This window comes from Electrona antarctica, assembly GCF_951216825.1.
Source record: "Electrona antarctica genome assembly, chromosome: 5".
In the NCBI taxonomy this organism is placed as follows: domain Eukaryota; kingdom Metazoa; phylum Chordata; class Actinopteri; order Myctophiformes; family Myctophidae; genus Electrona; species Electrona antarctica.
Window position 1 is genome coordinate 54,943,437 of NC_136810.1, and position 18,448 is coordinate 54,961,884.

At 42.2% G+C, this 18,448-nt stretch overlaps 1 protein-coding gene across 1 annotated transcript in view; it reads right to left on the reverse strand.

Moving 5' to 3' along the window:
• Positions 1-18,448, reverse strand: part of lamb4 (laminin, beta 4) — a gene marked incomplete at its 5' end in the record, with an annotated part of 44,950 nt that extends 26,502 nt beyond the window's left edge. The window contains 12 exons of the mRNA XM_079502391.1: positions 609-1,901; positions 2,623-2,702; positions 4,233-4,345; positions 5,136-5,291; positions 7,458-7,646; positions 8,156-8,279; positions 10,912-11,126; positions 11,951-12,014; positions 12,170-12,358; positions 13,644-13,717; positions 15,726-15,861; positions 18,290-18,448. Of these exons, the coding sequence (XP_079358517.1) occupies positions 609-1,901; positions 2,623-2,702; positions 4,233-4,345; positions 5,136-5,291; positions 7,458-7,646; positions 8,156-8,279; positions 10,912-11,126; positions 11,951-12,014; positions 12,170-12,358; positions 13,644-13,717; positions 15,726-15,861; positions 18,290-18,448 (2,792 nt within the window). The remainder of the gene's footprint in view (positions 1-608; positions 1,902-2,622; positions 2,703-4,232; positions 4,346-5,135; positions 5,292-7,457; positions 7,647-8,155; positions 8,280-10,911; positions 11,127-11,950; positions 12,015-12,169; positions 12,359-13,643; positions 13,718-15,725; positions 15,862-18,289) is intronic.

Genomic DNA, 18,448 nt, shown 5'->3' on the forward strand with positions numbered 1-18,448 from the left:
AAGTGCCATGCTTTTATTCTCTTGCTAGTCAGTGGGCATATCAACATTACGTTGATTTATGACACCACATCAAAATGTAATTATTCCAACACATTTTGATTGTCCACATACATAACATCAACATTCTTTCACATCAAGACATTGTAATGATCATACTCATTATGTGCAATAACCAGATCTATATCTCCCAGACTGCCACCACATCTTATTAATCAGTCAGAGTTTTTCATGACAGACACATCATTGACAGTGCCTTGTCTACTTCCCTCATGTTGGAATGACCGAACATCTATTTTAGCTTTCTTTGCTTTTTTGCCATTGCCGTTCTCTGAGCCAGAACTGTGTGATTGCGTAATCTTTGCGAGCTGGTATGTGAGGAAGGCTCACGTAGGCTACATGCTCCCAGGTGTACACAAAACTAAATAGTATAGGATGCGTGAATAGGATTAAGGGTTATGTGCAGGAGATAAATTGCATACAGATGCGAGGGGACTTAAATTAACTCAAATTCTCTCTCTCTCTCTCTCTCTCTCTCACACTTATGCCAGAGTGCCAGTGATTACAGTCCCTGTGCCAAAGGTGGCACTCGTGTGTCTAAGGTTACCTACCGATACTCTGGGCGTGGAGGATACCCTGGATACTCTGGATACTCTGGCCGTTCTGTAGCCTCTGGACGCTGAGCATATTCTGGGTACTCTGGGCGCTGAGCATACTCTGGGTACTCTGGGCGCTGAGCGTACTCTGGGTACTCTGGGCGCTGAGCATACTCTGGGTACTCTGGGCGCTGAGGATACTGTGGGTCCTCTGGGCGTTCTGAATTCTCTGAATCCTCTGGACGCTGTGGATACTCTGGATACTCTGTATTCTCTGGGAATTCTGGCTGCTCTGGCTCTTCTGTAGCCTCCGGACGCTGTGGGTACTCTGGGTACTCTGGGCGCTCTGTATTCTCTGGGTACTCTGGATGCTCTGGCTCCTCTGTAGCCTCTGGACGCTGTGGGTACTCTGGATACTCCGGATGCTCTGGCTCCTCTGTAGCCTCTGGACGCTGTGGGTACTCTGGATATTCTGGATGCTCTGGCTCCTCTGTAGCTTCTGGACGCTGTGGATACTCTGGGTACTCTGGATACTCTGGGCGTTCTGTAGCCTCTGGACGCTGAGGGTACTCTGGGTACTCTGGATACTCTGGGCGTTCTGTAGCCTCTGGACGCTGAGGGTACTCTGGGTACTCTGGATACTCTGGGCGTTCTGTAGCCTCTGGACGCTGAGGGTACTCTGGGTACTCTGGATACTCTGGGCGTTCTGTAGCCTCTGGACGCTGTGGGTACTCTGGGTACTCTGGATACTCTGGGCGTTCTGTAGCCTCTGGACGCTGAGGATACTCTGGGTACTCTGGGTCCTCTGTATTCTCTGGACGCTGTGGGTACTCCGGGTGCTCTGTATTCTCTGGGTACTCTGGGTGCTCTGGCTCCTCTGTAGCCTCTGGACGCTGAGGATACTCTGGATACTCTGGATACTCTGGGCGCTGAGGATACTCTGGGTACTCTGGGCGCTCTGTAATCTCTGGATACTCTGGCTCCTCTGGCTCCTCTGTAGCCTCTGGCTCCTCTGTATTATCTGGGTACTCTGGTTCCTCTGTAGCCTCTGGCTCCTCTGTATTCTCTGGCTCCTCTGTATTCTCTGGCTCCTCTGTATTCTCTGGGTACTCTGGGTACTCTGGCTCCTCTGTAGCCTCTGGGCGCTCTGGATTCTCGAGTCTTGGTTGTTGATTTCGCGGGGAAGCAAACTCCGCCTCGTACAGGAAGTAGTCGAGGGCAGGCAGGAAATGACCAGTCACGGGTTCAGAACACCTCCTTCCCATCATGTTGGGCAAGCACTGACATTGTCCGTCGTCTGGAGAGCACCTGCGGAAATATATCAAAGGGTAGTGGACATGTCAATGAACCCATTTAGACCGTAGGACATGTGGAGCCGTCTTTGCTAATCCAACCGATGGATTGCGAGGACGTGTACACACGTCCTAGCGAATATTCATTGATATCAAACGAAAGAAAAATATTCTTTACTCCTTGCTGTTCGCGCATGCGCGCTCCCGTTCACATCCCTGTTTACCGCTCAGAAAGAAAGACTCGTATCTCCTAATCTAGGGAGCTCTCCGTGGTTTTGACCAGATGGATATACTAAGGCGCTCTTCATTTTTTACTTCAACATGCCTCTCGTTTAAAATATGAACGCGAGGGATTATCGAGCGACATTATCGTAATCATAGCGAGGTAAGCAAGCAACATTATTTCTCCCGATTTTTGTACGGATCAGAAGGGGGGGTTTTCAGAGTAAAAGCTGCCATATCTGTGTGGCACCCCGAGCTGCTATTTTGAAAGAAATCCTGGCGCTGATTGTGTTAACCCATTTTGGGCGGGAACCCCTTTTGGTGTTTTAAATTTAGCTATTGAAAAATAGCAGATCTACAAGCTCATAGCGCGCCACCGAGTGGCGCGCTACGAGCTTGTAGGTCTGCTATTTTTTTTAAATCGTAAAAATGTGGCGCAAATCTTTGAATATATATTCTTTCAAAGTGAATGTTTTTTAACTCAGGTCTGAATGGGATTAAGATAATGTACGTACATGGTGCCATGTGCGCCTCCCACATCACAGTCACAAGGGGTGCATCTGTGCTCCGTGTTCCCCAAACCCCAGAACCCAGGCTAGAGGAGAACAGTGACAAACCAGTCAAACAAATGGCTCAATGAAAGACACAATACTCTTAAAGGGCTCCATTTTTGTCACCGCTAAACCCCTTATCCCTAAACCTCTTTGCCTTTTTTACTATTTTGCAAAACATTTTTGAATATTTAAGATGGCCAGTCTACAAGCTCACAACGTGTCAATGTAGATTGGCTAGTTCAACTATTCAAAAATGTTTTTCAAAATAGTAAAAAAAGGCAAAGAAGTTTAGGGATAAGGGGTTTAGCAGTGACGAAAATGGAGCCCTTATTGTTACACGTGCTATACAATAAACTTAAAGATGGTAAATGGATAGTCTACTACTTTGCATAATGTGCAGTTATACATAATATTATTATTATTATTATTATTATTGTTATTAATAATAATAATAATAATAATAATATTAATAATATTAATAATAATAATAATAATAGTAATACATTTATTTGTATAGCACTTTAAAACAGTGTTACAAACTTCACACAGTATAATATCAAGACAAAAGCACACAAAGAAAAATAATAAAATAATATAGAAGGATAAAAGTGTACACAAAACAGGATGGAATATCCAACTCAAGTCAAAGTAGAAGCAAGGTTACTTGCGTGTTGAAAGCTAGAAATCTACTCAAGTAAAATTACAAAAGTAGAATACTTTTTTTAATACTACACTGACCGTACAAAGCATTTATACTTAAGGCATGCCAGTTACTTAGTTACTTAAGGTCACATCCTTAAAGGACAACTTTAGTTTTTTTCAACCAAGGTTCATGTTTTAGGTTGTTATTAGAGAAAGTAAAAGATGAGTGTTATTTTCTTTTCATTTGCTGCTTTCTTTCGTTTTAGGGATTTTAGCTGTTTTTGACAGGGGCATTCGAGCATGGGGCTAAATATGTATTTTTTTTACAAAATATTATGGCGATTTTTTTTAAATTATTTACTATAGTCCTGCTAGACCTCAAGAAATTACATCTGGCCACAAAAGATCACAGGATCTACTGAATGTGAAGGTAGCCTACTGGGGGGAAGCCACACTGTGTGTCATAGGCTCAATATGTCAGTTTGACACATTCAGTAGATCTCGTGATCTTTTGTGGCCAGATGTAATTTCTTGGGGTTAGTTTAAAAATAAATCGCTATAAAATGTTGCAAACAAATACATATTTATTTAGCCCCATGCTCGAATGCCCCCGCCCCCCTGTCAAAAATAACTCAAATCCCTAAAACGAAAGAAAGCCGCAAATGAAAAAAAATGAACACTTTCTCTAATAACAACCTAAAACATGAACCTTGGTTGAAAAAAACTAAAGTTGTCCTTTAATGTTTCAATGTGAATATACATATTATATATCTTTTGCAACAATTTTGCAACGCAATGTGACACACTGTGAGCTTATAGATGGGTCATTTTCACTATTCACCATGACGATTTAAGTTTATACAGTAGGTATAGGGCTAAAGTGGTAAGTAACTATACTCGTTAAATTCTACCGCTATAGAAAGACCTACCAAACACGTGTCACAGGAGGGTCCAGTCGCCAGGCGGTCACACACACACTCGCCTGTCTCTTGATCACATGCATGAGCACTCTGGACGCTGCCCAGGAGGTTACAGCTGCACTCTGAAGCCAGAACACATGAAGCACATGTCATAGAGCTCAAAGTGTCACAGAAATCGGTTCATCGTTTGTTTGGTTCAAAACGAGCCACTCCTGCAAACTTTGGAAGCCAACGTTAGCCAATCAGGACGGACAGTGGCGTGCACAGATAGACACTAAGGGCACCCCCTGCCCTTTTCAGCAATGTGCCCTTTTGAAAAAAATAAAATAAAAATTGTTTTGTTTGTGTTTTTTTTGTACTGTGGACCATGGTGACATTGATCAATTCTTGATAAAAAAGCTTCTAATATATTATTTAGGCCCTGAAATCTATAAATATCACACTATTAAGGTAACCGGGCCGGTTCCACGTGCTGCACAAGGTGCCCTTTTTTCACTTGAGCACCTGCCCCTCTAAATGTCTGTGCACGCCACTGAGTATGGAATCTGAAAAATCAAACAGATCCGTCTTGATATTGTGTACCGAATGCCATGTTGTTTGGACAAAATCTGTAGGAGTAATATTTAAAAAAAAGTGTTTTGCAAAAACATCTTCCTCCTGGCTGACAGGTCGATGTGACAAATCTGTAGCAGAGGTTCTGCTGACGGACACACGCGCACACGCACTCGCACTCGCACACGTACGCACGCACGCACGCACGCACGCACGCACGCACGCACGCACGCACGCACGCACGCACACACACACACACACACACACACACACACACACACACACACACACACACACACACACACACACATTTCAATTATATATGAAATATATTATAATACCCATATAGGCTATCCTTACTTTGGCAGCCTGCGGGGTCCTCTTGCCGGAAGCCAAAATATCCATATTTACAGCGGTCGCAGCGCTCTCCCTCCACGTTCTCCTTGCAGACACAGTGACCGGTCGCAGGGTCACACAAACCGCCGTCTTTAGAACCCATAGGGTCGCAGTCACAGGCTGGTGTAGAGGGAAAATTCATGTTGAATATTACATATATATATATTACATCTTTATCCCATTAAGACCTGAGAACAGTTTTATGAAAAAACTACTATATGTTTCTATATCAGTGGATTTCAAACTATTTCATGTCTGTCAAGGACCCCAAAAATTATATGTAATTGGCCACCGACCCCCATCTGAAAATATGTTGTTCCAGGGACCCCCCCGGGAAGCAAAGATTTGAGTTAAAAAAAAACGTTCGCTTTCAAAGAATATATTCAAAGATTTGCGCCACATTTTCGCGAATTTTCAAAAATAGCAGACCTACAAGCTCGTAGCTCGCAGCTACGATCTTGTAGATCTGCTATTTTTCAATAGCTAAAGTATAACAATCTATCTATCTATCTATAAAAGCACCGAAAAATCTCTGTCTGTCAGTCTGTCACTCTGTCTGTAGCCTACACTACTGCTCCATCTTGCGAACATCATATTGCTGTTCATATATTCAGAACGGGTATTAAAGGACTAGTAATGCTTGAAACACCAAAAGGGGTTCCCGTCCTGAATGGGTTGAAAGTGGCATGGAGTCCTATGCTGATTTTGTTTTTCCAGTTCAGGTACAAATCCACAGCAGATTAAATTAAGACATCAGACTAGTACAAGCAATGCAGCTGTGGCTAATAAAATGAATAATGGGTGGGCGTGTTCCATTTAGACGTGCCCAGGTCCATGCGGGTGTGCCAATGTTCAAGCATAGACAACTCTCTCTTAATTGTCTCCTCGTAAATCATTGTATAGTCTGTTGGACGGAGGAGGTGAAGGAGTAAAAAGAGGATCGGAATTTGGCTAATAGTCAACAAGGATGTCATTGCACAATTGACACCCCACCTTCTTTGTATGCTGTATTAGAGAGCTTATTAGAGTAAACCTACCCTAATAATAGTTTAATCTTTTCTTATTTTTTATTCTTAGTATTTAAAGGAGCATTCAGTGATTTGGGTGATTTGGAAAACCACCCAGTCCGCCCCGGTAACAAAATGTGCACATGCACGCTCTACAGTGGGGGGAAGTGCAACAGGCCAACAGCATGTGCACCAAGGCCCGCCCCCACTCGATCATGATTGGAGGAAGGCCCCTCTCATCCTGATTGGATGAAGGTTTTGCCACCCGCCACCAAAACTGAAACTAGGGTTTTTTGACCCCAGGGGCTCACTGGGGACAGGGAGGAACTCCTTATATGGTCAGCACACTCTATAGTAGGGAGGATTATCCAGAAAAAAAGAAAAAATAAGTGATATTTGAATTAAGTCAAATCACTGAATATACCTTTAAGAATAGTCTTAATACGTTTGAAATGTACTAGGTATTTGTATGCTATGTCCTGTATGTCAGCCCTGTTTGTATTGTTTGATGTTCGATGTCTGGGGACTGCAGATGGAAATGAGCATGTTTTGCTAAATCTGGTATATTTACACTGCATTTTTAATGTAATGTTCATTAATATACATTGTCCCGACTAAATAAACGAATAAAGTAAAGTAAAAAAAAAAGTAAATCTAACATATTAATTTGATAAATCGAGATCTGCAAAAGTGTTGCTTATCTTACAAAGTAATTCAAATGTTTTACCCCGAACTGGAAAACAAACCTCAAAGTCATCTTTAACTCATTTGAGTTAAGTAAAGAATATAATATTCAAATATGCACACGCATTTTCATGGGTTTTTCAAAAAATAGCAGATCTACAGTGCAAGATGGTAGCGATGAGCTTGTATATCTGCTGTTTGTCAATAGAGGGTATGCACGTGACATCATCATCATACCTGGAAGTTATGTGGGAACGCCTACTAAGTGGCAAAGAAAATACTTTCTGGCCTTGACAGCCCATACGTCCAAACAGAAAAGTCCTATCTGATTGTATATTAAACAATGTCAAACGACGTTAACCCATTCTGGGCGGGAACCCCTTTTGGTGTTAGCATTATGTTATGCTTTAGCTATTGAAAAATAGCAGATCTACAAGCTCATAGCGTGCCATCGAGTGGCGCGCTACGAGCTTGTAGGTCTGCTGTTTTTGAAAAATCGAAGAACGACTGACATAGAAACATAGCTTTTTCAGAAAACTGTCAGGATGTAGAAGACATTTTTAGAATCTGAACTCCCTTTGTCTTGGAAACTCACGGATGCACCCGTCGGGGTCCTCCACAGATTTCTGGGGATCCTGGTAGAGGTAAGGGCGGCACTGCTCGCACTGTGGTCCCGTGCGCTCATGCTGGCAGTGGTCACACACTCCGCCGCTCACCTTGCCGCCGGCCTCGTAGCGGGCCACGTCGAAGTGACACGTTTCGGAATGGCCGTGACAGTTACATCCTTGAAAGAGCAACAAAGTGCATCAGAATCATTTCATTGGGTTTCAAGATAGTAAGTGTATATGGCAGACAGTCGACTAAAACTAAGACGAAAAAATGTTCGTCGACTACCTTTTTCCACTGACGAAAACTAAATGCAAACTAAATAAAAACTAAGCTATGAGACTAAATATACTGACAATTTCGTCAACAAATAAAAACTAGACTAAAATGTTAGGAAGGGACTAGTGGACAAGAGATCCAGTATAAGTCATTTTACAATTAGTTGCATGCTGAAAATAGACGATCTACAAGCCTAGATCTAAGTTGACTAAAACATTCCAGGTGACTATTCAAGAGACTATGACTAAAACCAAAATCAAAATGTGCTGCCAAAAACAAGACTGGTTTCAAGATAGTAAGTGTACAATACTAGGTTGAAAAAAACAATAACAAATATAATTTGTAAGTGTCCAATACATGCCAGACAGGGTAGAGAGATGATAGCAGGGCAGGGAGGGACAGCCTTACTTCTGCAGGTGTTCTGCGAACCATGTTCGCCGCCTGGCCTCCAGGGGGCATCGTTGTGAAAGTCCTGACATATCTCACAGTTGTCTCCCATTGTGTTGTGTTGGCACAAACAGCGACCATGGACCTATAGACAAAACAATATTCATATTCACAGATGGCTTAAAACATGATCACAATTCCCCCGAGAGAGACATAAACATTTCACCTATACAGTATAGATTATTAGAATCTACAGTATTGTTGTCATACTATACAGGTGAAATTAATATTTCTGTCTGTGCTGTGACATTGCATTAAAATAAATGGACAAAATGACCCGCACACGACACACCGTCTGCACTTGCAATATGAACACTTTTATTATTTAAGCAACGTTTCGGTCAAAGACCGAATTCATCTGTAAAGTGAACTGAAGACGTGTATTAACTAGCTAACTGTACCTGTATGTGTATGTCCTGTGTATTTGTACTGTATGTCATGTTGTGTCTTTAGTACTGTGTACTGTGTACTGTGCACTGCTGTAACGTTGTATCTTGTATGTATAGGACCCCCTCTAAAACGAGATGCCACATCTCAAGGGGCCATCCTCTCAATAAAGTTCAACTGTTGTATACAGGCTGACGGTGATGACAAGATCACTTAAAGATGGAGTGCCACACATTTTTGTATTTTTCCATTTTTCCATGTGTCTATGAGGTGACAGTACTTCATTAGACACCCTGGAGTCGTTTTTATGTGCAATGGTGAAGGCCTATTAACTTTGTATTTAGGGTTTCCTCCTGGAGGCTGAACCCCTTGACAGTCAAACGGTCCAATGAAATAAACAGTAATATAGTGACATCACACTATCAGCCCTAACCCCTCCCCCTTTATCATACAACTACAGCTGTGGGTGCGGCTTCAGTTCAGGTGGATCACCACCCATCACCACCCACCAGGCAAACCAGGCATACTTAATGAACTGGTGGGCGTGTCCCTTAGAGTATATATGAATAGAGACGGCACCCGAGTTCTCCTCCCATCCACTTGCATTGAGTTGCTCAAAAGCGCATGAGGCGATTTCACTGTGCATTCTGGGTAGGAACAGAGTGCATTCTGGGATGGATTGGGCCCAAACACATGAACGCGCTGCCGCTGACTATCATTGCAGGCATTCAGCGTTCACGTGTCATCGTGAACGTGCACAATGATAGTCAACGGACCAGCACGTTCATGTGTTTGGGCCCACTCTGCAATATCAAATTCGGCCACTATGTCCATTTCGCCTCAGGGTTTCATCCGGGTGACGTCTCTATTCATATATACTCTAAGGCGTGTCCACATAAAAGCATGATTTTAACAAATACTGTACACTTTTTGGAAAAAAGTTCTTCCTCCTTATATTATAATAATACCTGATGATCATGTTTTAGGGTGGGAAAAAATCGTGGCACTCCATCTTTAATCAAATGAGATCAACCACCTGTTGGGTCTCATCCCCATCAACGAGTGTGTGTATGTAGCTGTGGTGCTACTATAGCTGTGAGCAGATGATCTGAAGAAGGCCTTTGAGGCCTACGCACCCGTCTCTGAGCCCATCAGGTGTGCATAATCAATCAATTAAAAAAAAATCTAAGTTCACCAAAGTTGAGCATCATCACGTGATGGAGCTGAAGCTCATTTGCTTTGCCACAGGAAGCAAATGTTTTATAAGCGCCTTCATTGTGTTTTTTCTATCCCTTAAATATAAAAAGCAACTAAGAAACTGTGACTAAATAATAACTATACTAGATTCATTTGAACACGGATACAGTTTTCCTTTTCCTGAAGAGTTTCTAGTTTTTTGACTAAAACTAGAAAGTTGACTAAAACATTCCAGGTGACTAAAATGTGGCCAAATGAAAACTATTTAAGAGACTATGACTAAAACTAAAAACCAAAAAGTTCACCAAAGTTGAGCATCATCACGCGATGGAGAAGCTGATTTGCTTTGCCACAGGAAGCAAATGTTTTATAAGCACCTTCATTTTTTATCCCTTAAAATATAAAAAGTAACTAAGAAATTGTGACTAAATAATAACTATTTTAGATTCATTTGAACACGGATGCAGTTTTCCTTTTCCTGAAGAGTAACGGTTTATTTTGGACATGTAAACGAAAGGGTTTCTGCCTGACAGTGACGGAATACTCCGGCCATCACACGAGGATACCACCTGCCAAAAATAACACATCTACAAAGCTAACAATGACATTATTCACTTACTGTATGCAGAGCTGTTCTTTTTGGCAATCGGCGGTACAGTGTTGATTTTATCGACTAATACTATGACAGAAAATGTTCATCGACTACATTTTGTCACTGACGAAAAATAAATGGAAACTAAATTAAAACTAAGCTATGATGACTAAAACTAAGACTAATTATATTGACAACAAATAAAAACTAGACAAAAATGTTAGGACTACTGGACAAGAGATCCAGTCATTTTACACTTGGTTGCATGTTGAAAATAGCCGATCTACAAGCTCACAGCGCGTCGCAGCGCAGATCTGCTATTTTCAGCAAGTGTAAAATCAATCATTACGATGCCATCAAGGCTCGCCAAAATACATTTTAGTCGACTAAATCAACTGCAGTTTTAGTCGACTAAAATCATAAGATATTTAGTCGACTAAAAGTTTTATTGCAACTTGGACTATGACTAAACTAAAATGAAAATTTGCTACCAAAATCAACACTGCGATGGTGGTAGAAGGGGTCTCAGACAGACACTCACCATCCCAGGCGCGTTAAAGACGTCCCCTCGGCTGCCGCCCACGGGCACGCACTGACTGGCATGTCCGTTGCAGAAGCAGCTGCCGCGGACCACCATGTCGTAGAGGGCATAGTAGTACTTCTCCTCGGGGTTCCTGCGCTTGCGGCCCAGCAGGATGTCACCCAGGGTGAACAGGCGAGTGAAGTTGACCCGTATGTTGGTCATGGTGATCAGTTCTGAGGATAGGACAGGCCGATAAAGGTAAATGTTCCATTTATATATAAGCGCTTTTATCCAAACGCGCTTTTCATAGATTGTGCATTACATTCACCCATACATTCACACACCGATGGCGGAGGAAACCAAACCATGCATGCAAGGCACCAACCTGCACATCGGGAGCAATTAGGGGTTTCAGACAGAGTCTTGCTCAAGGACACTTCAACACTAACTCTGGGGGGGAGCCCGGGGTCGAACTGGGAACCTTGCGGTCCCATCCGGCCACTTTACCCCTGAGCCACTGCCACCCGGAAAGGTAATCACATCGTGGCTGTTTCATGATAATTGACCTGTAGCTAAGACCCGCCCTCTCCCACTTAGACACTCCCACTTGGACACTTTCCAGCCGGGCTCATTCATTCCAATGTAAATATCATGGATTTTACACATTAAATACTGGTTCATTTTTGGAACCAGACCTTTTAAAATCTCTTCCAAATCCGTCAACAAGGCCTGCCGTATGCACTGGAAAAATATGTTTGTGGCATTTCTTTTTTAAAACAGTGTTTTATCATATAGGAAAACTATTGCTGGAGAGGTTTGTCTAATGTTATGCTTAGCTGTGATTGGACCATAGCAGTTTGGTGACGGGCTTAGCTATAGGTAAAATAAATATATTGCTATATATATTGCTGTGACTATAGGACAATTTAACACTCGTTTGAACAAAAACAAATCACTTACACCCCCTAATGGATAGATCAATAAAACTCTAGTAAGAGAAGAGATTATTATTCATGGAAATGCAGCCTAATGAAAATGGAACAACAATGAATCAAACCTTGAATATGGGGTGCATACGGGTTGTCTATGTCAAAGGTAGGGTCCAAGGCCTTCAGCACAACCTGTTATGGAAATAAACAAAAATAATCAAAAAATGTTTTTGTCATAATAAGGTCAGTGTGTGTGTGTGTGTGTGTGTGTGTGTGCGTGCGTGCGTGCGTGCGTGCGTGCGTGCGTGCGTGCGTGCGTGCATGCGCGCGTGCGTGCGGTTCATCACCTCTCCATCAGTTGACGGATCAGGCCCGGAGTACCTGCTGTCACAGACAACGTCGTCCACACTGTCGCCAGGCTTGTCAGACACCCCGGGGTAGTGGAGAACACAGTCCTCTGCAAAGTAACGGAACACTTTCCACGTCCGCCCGTGGTCTTTGGACCTCTCCACCAGCATGGCATCCGGACGGTAACTCTACACGGAGAAGAATGGGGGAATAGCATCACATATTAACGGCGGGAACCCCTTTTGGTGTTAGAATTATGTTATGCTTTAGCTATTGAAAAATAGCAGATCTACAAGCTCGTAGGGCGCCACCAAGTGGCGCCCTACGAGCTTGTAGGTCTGCTATTTTTGAAAAATCGAAGAACGACTGACATAGAAACATAGCTTTTTCAGAAAACTGTCAGGATGTAGAAGACATTTTTAGAATCTGATCTCAGGTCAAAATGGGTTAAGGACAAAGCAATCAAAATCGATCAGCATTTCGGTATAAATTTTATTTGCATTATTATTATTATCACTATTGAAACTGTGGAATCATCACAATAATATGTGCTGATCTATAGCCATGGGCCATTTGCCTACGACCACAGCACACACAGTGCTAATATGTCAATATCTCAGGATGCAGATTGTGTAGATTTTTCTTCCCTTTTTTACACTACTATCACTATGCTTATGTGTTCAATTTCACCTAAAGCATGGTCGGTTATTTGATTTCAGTAGTAGGCTGGAAAAGGCCTAGATTGTCAGACTACTATACACATCTGCTATATTGCCCCCATACGACTTCATCTGATTGTGAATGCAATGAGTGATAGCAGGTAGGGGGTGCATACTTAGTTTAGACGGGAGCGTACCTATGTTCCCCAGGTTATATGTTCCCCACCATGCAAAAAAGGTTCTTTGTTCCCCACTTAGAATAAACCTAAACCAGAAACCTAACCTAGTAATTTTAGTAATTCTAGTAAGACTAAAAGTATTTTAGCAACTTAGTCTTAGTGTTACTTTTAGTAGCAAATTCTGATTTAAACTCAGTCTTTGAACAATCCATTGAACTTTAGGCTTTATAGGCTACTTAAACTATCTAGTCTAAGCCAACTAAAAATTAACACTGGCATAAAATATAATAAAACATAATTGCTCAGACTCTTCAACAAAGCAAACATTCTTTGTTCTGTACTTATACATACAATTGTATACTGTATAGTACAAAACACTGAAGTCCTTAAACCAGAAACCTAAACCCTAAGGTAAGTGGGGAACATAGAACCTGGGGAACATAGGGATGACCCCGTTTAGACTAGTCATTGGTTAGACATGGGTTAAGGTTAGGTTTAGGTGTGCTGCCCCGTGGGAGGTTAGGTTTAGGGTGAGGGTTTGAGAGTTTCACACTGATGGGATTGGGCAGAGGATGTTTTCAGGAGTAAACCTTTGACAATAGCAGGGTGGTCTCAGCATCAGCATCCATCGTTACCTTAAAAGTGAGCACAAGGTGACTGAACTGGAACAGGGTCTCCAGGTCCAATTGTATGCTGACTTGGTGAACTCCTGGGAAGGATATTAAGGATATTACTTTTCAAGGTGAAACTCAGATTAAGGATGGGACGATAATATGAAGATTACACGTCACGATAATTGTGGGATAAATAATAGTGAATAACTATATTATCACGATAATGCTTAAAACTTAAAATGTCACTTTTGTTAGTCCCCAGCACCCCTAGGAGGAACGTTCACCAAACATAGCCGATCTACAAGCTCACAACGGTTGTGAGCTTGTAGATTTGCAGAGTGCACCAATTGCGGTCTTTACAGGTATGGAGGATTTAAGTGGGACTGAATTTGCAGCTCAACAAAACAAACAAAAGCGAATTCATCCTATAGTGTATGGCGGATGCCAATTTCAAAATCCCTGTGATTATTGTGAGCGTTTCTTTTATCACGATAAACGATAATAACGATTATCGTCCCATCTTTATAACTCTGATACTGTAGTCACAGAGTGACGTCGTCTGTGCAGCTACACTATGCAATCTACAGAATTGCTTGTTCTTAATGACTGCAAATATACTTTATATCAAATCGATATTTCTTGAAGTCTAGACATAACTATTAGGTTTAGATATATCAAACCCATAATGACCAGCAATCTTCCTTTGCAAAGAGACACCCACATTTCACGACATGGTAGGCCTAATGCTGCAGCTGTTCTATGCACAAAGCCCTACACCTACATACTATACTAGAGTTAGTTAGTTGGAAATATGCATGAAGCCATATACACATACTGTATAGAGCGGTAGGCTATATGGTTCTACAGTTGTGTTATGTTACATACTGTAACGTAACAGTTCTATGTATGAAGCTCCATACATGTTGTATAATACAGTATAGCTATTGGTTCTACAGTTCCATGCATTAAAGGACCACTTCACCACTTTTCAACCTATCTTCGTATACTAGGTCCTCACTAATAATCATGATAAAATGGCACCATTTGTTTCTACTCTCTGTGTCTCATAGGAGGGCTGTGGGCAGTTCAGAAACCCGTCCACCAGTGACATCATCGATGGGGAATCCAAGCTAATAGAAACTGCAGGCTTTCTAGTCCTGAAAGGTTGCAATGCGAAAATGGAAGCCATCGTTCTCACGATAATACAAATCTAAACATGTTTGTAAAAAAATATTGTTTCAAAAAAAATCTGCATAACAATGATGTCACTGGTGGACGGGTTTCTGAACTGCCCACTGCCCTCCTATAAGACACAGACTGAGTAGAATAAAATGGTGCCATTTTATCATGATTATTAGTGAGGACCTATTATATGAAGATAGATTGAAAAGTGGTGAAGTGGTCCTTTAAGTCATATACCTGCATAATAATACATCTAGGGTTATACAGCAGTAGGCTCTGTAATAATAACCCCTTACAGTCTATCATAATAGCCAGTATAGTCACTATGGTTACAGTATAGGTTCTGCAAATTATAGCAAACAATATACAGCATGTCGTCTGTATAGCATGATAGCCTACAGTACATCTATGGTAGCCTACAGTACATATACAGTACGATACATCTACTTAGGCCAGTGGTTCCCAAACCTTTTCGTGTCAAGGACCCCCAAAAATACATTTATTAGGCCACGGACCCCCCATTTGAAAACATATGCCAGTGACCCCGATAAGGGAGGATTTTTACGGCTCTAGCAGTTTTTCCGAATCATATTATTTCATGGACCCCCCAGTTTCACACGCATTATGCTACGGACCCCCGATTTAATGGCATTTCTATCTCTGGTACCCCAATTTATATTGTAAAACCACTGTTAATTTAACTCTGAGAGTTAAATTAACTCTCCCAAATGGACCCTAACAGGTCCATTTGGTTCCATTCGTACACTCTCTGAGTTACAGACACATAAGGGTCCATTTGTTTCCTAACTATCTCTAGCTAGGTACCCCCTGGAACTCCCTCAAGTACCCCTAGGGGTCCCCGGACCCCACTTTGGGAACCCATGACTTAGGCTACTACAGTATGTAGGCTGAGAGCAGCACCATTCTCTGACTGCCACCATTTCATCCTGCGCTCGGGGTCAAACGTCGTGATGACGTTCTCCACGCGGTGGCTGTCTGGGTTGCTGTCGCTGTTGTACGGCAGCCTGGAGTCGCACGTGAAGCACTTCTGTTCATCCTGACGAGCGTTAAAAACAAAACACACACACGAGTTACACACTTATGGCACAATATGGTTCACCATGACAATTACAAATAAATTAGCCACACGCTCACCACCATGGATTGCAAATCTGCGTTTGGCCTAAATTGGCTTACAATTAGCAGCAGCAGCCGCACACTTGCGGTATGATCGAGAACAAAGATTGGGCAATAATGGAACAAACCCAGACTTGTGTAGCCACTAGTCAAATAGTATAAATCACAGTTCAGTGCACATGGAAGCTCCTCCGTGTGCTGCTGCTATCCGAGCATGTGAAGACATGCTTTCTTTTAGCAGAGTAGGTACAGTGCAGCAAATCCCTCTCATCCTGCAATATGAACTGTAGACACTACACCCCCCTCCTCCTCTCCCCCCTTTTCTTTTTTGTTTTGTTGTTGATAAGTACTTCGTTACAAGTAAAAGTACGGAATTGAAAATGTACTTGAGTAAAAGTACAAAAGTATGAATTCGCATCATAATGTACTTAAAGCAGTACTCATATTGCAGAATGTCCCATTTCACTTCAAGTTCAAAATGTGTACAAAATCTATTGAAAATAGCCGAAATGTATAGGGTTGAAGTGGTTAATGTATGTTTTCTAATCAAAATTAAAATCGCCAAAGTATCTAGTAACTAAAGATTTAAAATAATTGTAGTGGAGTAAAAGTACAAATTTTGGCTCTGAGATGTAGTGGAGTAGAAGTACAAGTACTGGAAATTGGAAATACTCAAGTAAAGTACAAATACCTCAAAATTGTACTTAAGTAAAAGTACTTAAGTAAAAGTACTTAGTTACTTTCCACCACTGCTTTTGCCAAACCCCCCCAGTGACAGTGTAGGAAATGTATAGGCCTAAAAAATGTGGCAAACAAAAGCTCAAACACGTGGCTGGCTATAAATCTGGATGACGGAGGTATAGGGGAGGAGATGTGTGTGTGTGTCGCGTGCCAACAATGGGCCGATAATTTGATACTCAACTTAATTTGATCTACAACCTCGTAGAGAGCCGCAATATTGGAAACATGAAGGGCTGGCAAAGAGACTAGGAGCGAGTGGAGCGGAAAGAAGGAGAAGAAGGGAATGCAGAAAGAATCGCCAAACGAGAGCTGGAAAGCATAAATAAGTCCCCCTAAGCGCTGCGAGGGGGAAAAGCCAACGTAATGACCTATAAATGAGGCGGATCAAGACTTGTCTCTACAGGGCGAGACAGCGAAATGTCAATCAAAGCCCCAGGGAACTGTTGCAAGAAAGCCTTTTATTTAATCACCTTGTCCTCCACAGCTTAGAGCAATCTTTATGGAAGTGTATTGTATATTTATTTACAATTTATTACAAGCTATCCCTGTGAAAATGACAGTACACCTTTGATATAGCATGTTATCTTTACACCAGAGGCACCTGTCTTCTCTTTCAAAACATGCTCGGAGGATTTCCTTAGTTTTGAAGTACAGGAATTCAAAAAAGGAACCCTTTGAAGTATTACACAACTACCAAACAATATAGCACTATAACAATATTTGAATTTCAATAACTTGAAATCATACAAATCATTATAAATAAGTGTGTGGGCGGGCCAGAACTTCACAGCCCATTTATGCTCAATGTGTCTAATTAGATTCTGGACCAAAAGCAATTTGTACTCTGGTCCTCCAGAATCCAACCGTTTATATGTAACCCACTGAAGCAATCCTATTCGGGTTTATGATCCGGCCGGGAGCGGATGATATCTTACGTCATGTTGTAGTCACTGGTTTGTAGTCATCAGGACCAGAACCCTCAAAACCGGAATAAGAAATACCTAAAATAATTCCCCGCCATCAAGGGCATCATCATTTTAGGGCCTATATACCCAATGAAAGCCTTGATGCGGCATATGAATCCAACACTTGGAATATAGTTTGCTTGGTATATCCATCTTTTATTCCAACTCGTAGCGACTGGCGAGACAGGGGGGACCAAAACAAAGCGATGCCGAAAAAAGTCGGAACCCCCCCAAACAGGAATAAGAGGTTTTGTATTATTATTATTATTGTTTTTTGAGTGGTGCAACCACTCCAAGGAACAGCAATGTCCGTGTTAAACATACCTATGTGACACCTACCTATGTGACTGTGTGACTATGTGCCTATGTGACTATGAGTACCAGTAGGGGCAAAAGTGGCGCTGTTGTGCCAGAAACAGAGACAGAGAGATAGTGTTGCACTGTTGCCTGTTAATGACAGAGAGAGAGAGAGAGGGGGGGGGGGGGGGTGGAGTTGCACCACTCAGTTCACAGTCACACAGGTGTGATTTTCTTTTATCATCCGGTCTAAACCACGCCTAGACCAGATCACACAGCGATTTAGTATCACGGCTTTCCTCCGAGGTGGAAAGCCTGGTTAAACGCGAGGTTAAAACCCCTGACCTCCAGGTATCCAATGATGCAGTAGGACTGGGGTCCGTCCAGGCCACAGGTGGACGAGGCAGAGAGCTGAGCGGCGCGGCCCACCATCAGGTCACCCAGGTGGGGGTTGCAGGAACTCCCCTCGCACTCGTCTTGCGTTCGGGCCCCAGGCGCCGTCAT